The sequence below is a fragment of the Postia placenta genome (genome assembly GCF_002117355.1).
Source record: "Postia placenta MAD-698-R-SB12 unplaced genomic scaffold POSPLAscaffold_10, whole genome shotgun sequence".
NCBI classification, from domain to species: domain Eukaryota; kingdom Fungi; phylum Basidiomycota; class Agaricomycetes; order Polyporales; family Adustoporiaceae; genus Rhodonia; species Rhodonia placenta.
The window spans coordinates 1,481,652-1,488,448 of NW_020169841.1; the positions used below are offsets into that span (position 1 = coordinate 1,481,652).

The 6,797-nt window shown below is 54.8% G+C and overlaps 1 protein-coding gene across 1 annotated transcript; it reads left to right on the forward strand.

The window, feature by feature from the left end:
• Window positions 1-4,810: 4,810 nt before the first annotated feature.
• On the forward strand, window positions 4,811-5,728 carry POSPLADRAFT_1148678 (hypothetical protein; the record flags this gene model as incomplete). Its single annotated transcript, XM_024486210.1, has 3 exons — window positions 4,811-5,237; window positions 5,350-5,461; window positions 5,695-5,728. Coding segments are annotated over 3 exons (573 nt in total), but the record flags the coding sequence as incomplete, so codon positions are not given.
• Window positions 5,729-6,797: the final 1,069 nt, after the last annotated feature.

The following is a 6,797-nucleotide window of genomic DNA, read 5'->3' on the forward strand; positions in this document are numbered from 1 at the left end:
TACCCCCCCTCAATGATGCATGACCTCATGCAAGGTGCCCTCACCCATCTCCCACCCAGAGCAGCAGCATACTTCAGTCAGTGATGAAGGCATTGGCTGGAAGTTGAGACCTCCAAAGGTAGCAGTGTTGAGGCGATGAGGGGTGTTCGGATTCTTCCGGTGGAAGTTGGCTATGAGGGCTGGCACATTCGCAACATTGCACGCCAGTTCCCATGACATGTACAAGTTGTCATAACTCTTCCACTTGATGAGGTACTGCAGCTGACACTGGAAGATCCTTGAATTTTTGATCTGCTCAACCTCGTACTCCTCATCACCCTCAACCTTAATGGCCGGCGGCTCCTCCGGCTTTCAGCCCAGGATGTCACTATGTATGTATCTGCTCAGCAGGGAGACATGGAACACCGGGTGCACCGGCACCAACTTCGGTAGAACCAATTCGTAATCTAAATTTCTGAGCTTGCACCGCATGGCATATGGGCTGAGGCGCTTGAGACTGAGCTTCTTGCTCAGCTGTTTCACCTTAAGGTTCTGAGTGTCAAGCCAGACCTCATCCCCCAGTGCAAAGACCGGTGCCTCCTGCACATGCTTATTGTAGTACACCTTCATCTGCTTAGCTGATAGCTCAAGCGTGGAGCATGTATTATCCCGAATCTCCTTTAGGATCTTAAGCCAATCTGCAGCTGCAGGCATCGTGGACATCAGATTGATCTGCACTTGGATCTCAGGGTGATAAGCCTGATTCAGGAAGAAGGGGGAGTGCCCGGTTGCAGAGTGAACTCAATTGTTCAGTGCAAATTCTGCAAGCAGCAACTGCTTCGCCCAATCATCCTGCCTGTGGCTTGTGAAAGCACGCAGGTACTGCTCGATCTCCTGATTCCAGCGCTCAGTCTGGCCATCTGTCTGGGGGTGGAACACTGTGGACAGCACCGGCTCGATCCCTAGTCCTTTGTATACCGCATGGAGATACTTCGAAGCGAACTGGGGACCTCGGTCTGATATGACTTTGGCCGGGGCCCCATGATGCTTGAACACATCGCGGATGTACAGGTCTGCCACACCTTCTGCTGTCAGGGTTTCGTGACAGGCAGAGAAGTGGACCTGCTTGGTAAAGCGGTCGGCGGTAACTAGGATCGAGTCGAATCCATCAGACTTCGGCAAGCCAATGATCATATCCGTGGTGATGATCTGCCATGGGCGCTCGGGGATCTCGTTCGGCTTCAGCGGGCCCTGGGGTTTGGCTGGGAATGTCTTGGTACGGTTGCACACATCGCAGGTGCTTATGTACTCGTTGATGAATTTAGACATCCCTGGCCACCAGTAGTTCCGCGATACGAGCTCGAGGGTTTTGGCACGACCGCCATGTCCGGCGATTGGTGAGTCGTGGTGGATTTTGACAATATCCCGCCGGAGCTCCGCGTTCTTTGGGACGTATATGCACCCGCGGAACAACAGAAGCCCTTGTTCGGCATTCCACTCCTCAAAGCCCTTCTGCAGCCGGGGCGGTCCGAGGTTCTGCACCTTTTCAAGTGCCTCAGCCACCTCCCGATCCTTCTCCGAGCACTCCCTGATGCGTTTCAGCAGCAATTGATCGGCCGTCACCGAGGCATGGCCACGCCTAGCGGAGGCGATGCGGAATCTTTCTGGTCTGAGAACCACCTGATCAGTGTTATCGTCCTCATCGCCGACCTGATGATCTGATCGGCGTGACAGGGCATCAGCCTTTCCGTTTGACGTTCCGGCCTTATGCGTGATGCGGAAATCGAAGCGTGCCAGGAATAGCGACCAGCGAGCTTGACGACGCGTGAGATGCTGGGACGTGCGCCAGTACTCGAGGTTCTTATGATCGGTCACAATCTCGAACTGATTAGGTAACCCCTCAAGGTAATGGCACCATTCTTCCAAGGCTTCGATGATCGCGAGCATCTCTTTGTCATAGATCTTGTAATTACGCTGGGCCGAGTCCATGGCATGGGACTGGAAGGCGACTGGATGCCATTTGCCATCATCCTGTTTCTGCATCAATATGCCACCGGTGGCATATCCCGAGGCATCGACTTCGATGCGCGTTTCCCGATGGGGATCGTACAGCGCCAGCACAGGCGTTGTGCCGAAGAGCCGTTTGAGCTTGTTAAATGCACGCTGTTCTTCTTCACCCCAGTGCCAGGGGTCATTCCCTGTGAGCCGGTTGAGTGGTCGTGAGATCTTAGCGAAGTCTTTGATGAAGTGGCGGTAAAAGTTGGCAAACCCCCGGAACTTCTGAACGTCTTTTTTGTTCCGGGGTACCGGCCACTCATTAATTCCTTTCAGCTTCGCAGGATCCATTGCCACCTCATCGCCACCGAACACATAGCTGACGTAGTCGACCTTGGGAATGTCCCACTCGCATTTCTCAGGCTTCAGGAATAAGTCGTTTTCCTGAAGGCGGCATAGAACCTCGCGTGTGACCTTCTCATGTTCTTCTTTGTTGGTAGAGAAGATCAGAATGTCGTCTAGGTACACGAGGACCTTGCCGCCGATGATAAGATCGTGGAAAATCTCGTTCATCATGGCCTGGAAGGTCGCGGGGGAATTGGTGAGGCCGAAGAACATCACCAGGGGTTCGTACAGCCCCCGATTGGTCACAAAGGCCGCTTTCCATTCGTCACCGGCTTTGATCCGGACGTTGTTGTATCCCCACCGGACATCGAACTTTGTAAAGAGCGTGGCACCGCAGAGCTTATCTACCATCTCGGCGATCAGCGGCAAAGGGTAACGATTTTTCACCGTGATCGCGTTCAACCAATGGTAGTCCTGTACGGGTCGAAGCGTCCCTTCCTTCTTCTTGATGAAGAAGAAGGGGGACGAGATGGGCGACTTCGATTCCCATATGTAACCCTTCGCCAGCTGCTCCTTTAGGAACTTGTCAAGCTCCTCCTGCTCATTGTTCGACAGGGGGTACACCTTCGAATGGAACGTCGAGTAGCCGGGCACGAGTTCGATCGCATGATCGTATGGCTTCCTTTCGGGTAGCCATTCTGATGCTTCTTTGGAGAAGACATTCAGGAACTCGTGGTACTGTTTAGGTACTGACTCCTCGGCAGTCTTAACGACTTTCTTCTTGATCTCCTCCTCAGCGAACAACTGGGAGTATGTATGCCCAGCTGCAACGAACAGCTGAGGGGCGCCAGGAAGTGTAATACCTTGCTCCCAGGCCTCGATCAAGTCGGCTTCGTCCCACTCTACTTCCACCGGATCTTCTTCGGGTTCAAAGTCCGGCAGTACCCTACTCCGGCAGGCACCTATGACCGACTGTTTGGACTTCGGCGAACGCCTGCGCACCGTGGGCCTGACCCCCGTATCACGCGCAGTTGCTGCTTGCTCCATTCGGCCAGTCCTTCTGGTGCTGCACGTTTCAGGACATCGCGACAATTTTAGGGAGCCCGACTCCCAATCAATCTCTGGGTTGTGCTCTCGCAGCCAATCCAACCTGACGATCACATCCTCTGGACCGATGTCCGTGACCGTAAACACTGTCTTCTCGACGTGTTCTCCTATCTGCATCTGTAGCACGGCTACTTCCGAGATGCTTCCGTCTTTATTGAGCGTTCCATCGATGTTGTAAAGCGGAATGGGTTCTTTCAATTTCCACGTTCGTACTCGATTCTCCGTGATGAAGCGCTTGTTGATGAATTTCGTGGTGGCTCCGCTGTCCACCATTGCGATTATATCTCTGTGCCGTCTTTCTCCCTTGAGGCGCACCGGGATGTGGAAGTGCTGGGACCCATGGTCCAACTCGTAAACATTCGCGGTCGCCAATACATTGTACAAATTGTTATTACGAGGTCCGACGTGTGCGGCACGAAGCGCGGACCGGATCAAAAAGACTCTTCTTTGAGCGCTCGATAGTGCTCCAACTCCTCGCGCATCGACTTCATCTGTGCCATTAAGTCCGCCAGCTCGGAACTATCCGATTTCGCTGAAGCAGTGCTTGTACTTGCTGAGGATGAAGCGATGGGGGCGCTTGTCGCCGCCTGAGTGGAACCCGAGGCAACCGTAGCCCGTGCGTCGGCGCATTTTGTGTAAGGCTTGTCCTTACAATTGGGGCACTCGAAGCGTCGGTACCCTTGCTTCCCACAGCCGTAACAATTGCCAGGGAAGTTGCCTTTTACGACGGCCGCATTGATGCTGGCCGAAGCTCCATGTGACTGGGGCGCACCATCACGTGCCCCGCCGCGCCCTCGACCTCGAGCCGAGAAGAAATTGTTCAACTCAGACCGACGGGCCCGGCTGATATCGAGGATCTGTTCGACCTCCGTGGTGCGCTTGTCAGCATCTTCCCACATGGCGAACGTCTCGAGCTCGATCTTGCGGTAGACGCGGGAGGGGATGCCGCTCAGGTACTTGTCGTGCAGTTCCAAGTCCCCATACCCGGAATGGTCCACCGGACCTTTGAACAGTGCGGAGAACTCCGCAGCGGTGCGTTTTTCGCGGACCGACTTATCCGCGCAGAGTTTAGCCAGTTCCACCTGCGCCGCTGCTTCGTCGTCAAGGTTGCCGAAGCGGGCTTTGAAGGCCGTAGCAAATGCTGCCTCGTTTGCGAAGGGGGTTGTGACTCCTTGGACACCTAGCTGTACTGATACGAGCTGGGCGAAGTAGGGCGTGGCCCAAGTGCGGGCATCACCGTCGAGCAGGCTTAGTGCAACCTGCACCTTGAGCTCGATGGTTGTTAATGACGTGTTGATCAACCAATAGATGCGCAGCTGCGACAGGAACCTGTCGCACTCGATGACGGTTTTGCCATCGTATCGGAGGGGGAGGAGAAGCTTTAAGGTGTCCTTGTCAGGAGGAGACGCGGGCGAGGACATTATCGGCGGCGGGGGGGACGGAGGACGGCCCGGGGGCGGAGGCGGTGGTTGTGGTTGTCCGCTGGTCGGACTTCGTGGGGAGCGAGTGCGTGAGCGGCCTCTCGGCGGAGACGGCGGTGAAGGCGCCGGAGGAAGTTTGGCGGTGGGGTTACGTATGTCAGGGACTGCTGACGTGGAGGCGAGCGCTGTCGGCGAGGTGGGCCGAGCAGGATCCGTGGGCTCGGGCTCCGGGACTCCTTCTTCACTCGCACTCTCCTCAGACTCTGGCTCTGACGCAGGGTCTGCAGGGAGATCGGGATCTCCTCCTGTTTGACTTGTACTGGCAACAGTTTGGGGAAGGCGAGAGCTGGGGGAAACAGCGCAGGAGTGCCGGGACGCAGATTGAGAGGCGTGGGTACTGCGGGGACCAAGCGGATGTTGGGCCCTTCTGATGGCCTTATAGCGCTCGTAATCCTGCTCGATCGATCGAGGTGTGCGATTAGGGCACGGTTGTGTTTCGCAGGCGAAGATGAGAGTGGTGGGACCGTCAGTGATGTAGACGTCGACGAGGTCCTTGGAGTCGAAGGCGTGAACAAGGCCTTGACACGCAGCCACGATGGGGGAAGGAAGGGAAGGTGCGCGTGCTACAAAAGGCCGTGCTAAGCTAGCTTACACCTACGGTGCCCGAGGTAACACTAGGGTTCGTGATTCACGTGGGGCCCAGTACTGCTTTTGATTATTATGCAGCAGGAACCTAGTCCACGTGTCCGTTAGGACAAACACCGCCCACTGAAGTGCAGGTGTTGAAAGGTTCGTTTCCTGAGCGGTGGCGATGTATAGTACGCTATCTAGGTATCGTAGGGTATAGTAAGGGTGCGCACCACCCAACCTATAGGAAGTGAATGTGAGTTGTGGGAGTCCCGATGGAACGCCGGCAGCTATGGGGAGTTTCGACCTAATGTCGTGACTTGAGGTCAAGCGACTGTGGAAAACCTGAAAGCTGGGGGTGTCCGACTGATTCTCACTGAAGCGATGGTGAGTGATGCTCAAACCTAAGGCTAGGGACAAGATAATATATTAGTTAGGTAAAGAAAAGGAATACAACTGAAGGCTTACTGACCTAGGGACAAGAGGTCGAAACTGAGGTCCCTAGGGCAGCAGAGGCCGGCTTATATACAGGGGAAGTTTAGGGGAGGCTGTGCGCACTGGTCCGTGCACAGCTGGTCCGTGCGCAGCATGCTGACGCGGCCCCAGGGGCCGGTGAGTCAGAGACCCGAGCTGTGCCGCGCACTGCCGCCCCATCTAATCTAATCGTACAGTAGATAAGGACTTGTCCGTTCGAGCGTATAGTACAGAGGTTGCGGGTTCGAGCCCGCGAAAAGGAAAAAATTATAAAACGGCTAGACGCCATGTCAACTCGTGACAATATGCCATGCGGTGCAAGCTCAGAAATTTAGATTACGAATTGGTTCTGCCGAAGTTGGTGCCGGTGCACCCGGTGTTCCATGTCTCCCTGCTGAGCAGATACATACATAGTGACATCCTGGGCTGAAAGCCGGAGGAGCCGCCGGCCATTAAGGTTGAGGGTGATGAGGAGTACGAGGTTGAGCAGATCAAAAATTCAAGGATCTTCCAGTGTCAGCTGCAGTACCTCATCAAGTGGAAGAGTTATGACAACTTGTACATGTCATGGGAACTGGCGTGCAATGTTGCGAATGTGCCAGCCCTCATAGCCAACTTCCACCGGAAGAATCCGAACACCCCTCATCGCCTCAACACTGCTACCTTTGGAGGTCTCAACTTCCAGCCAATGCCTTCATCACTGACTGAAGTATGCTGCTGCTCTGGGTGGGAGATGGGTGAGGGCACCTTGCATGAGGTCATGCATCATTGAGGGGGGTAATGTCACAAGTTGCTACATCACGGACTATTTTTCCCTTTCCCTTTTCCTTTTTCTTTTCTTTTTCCCTT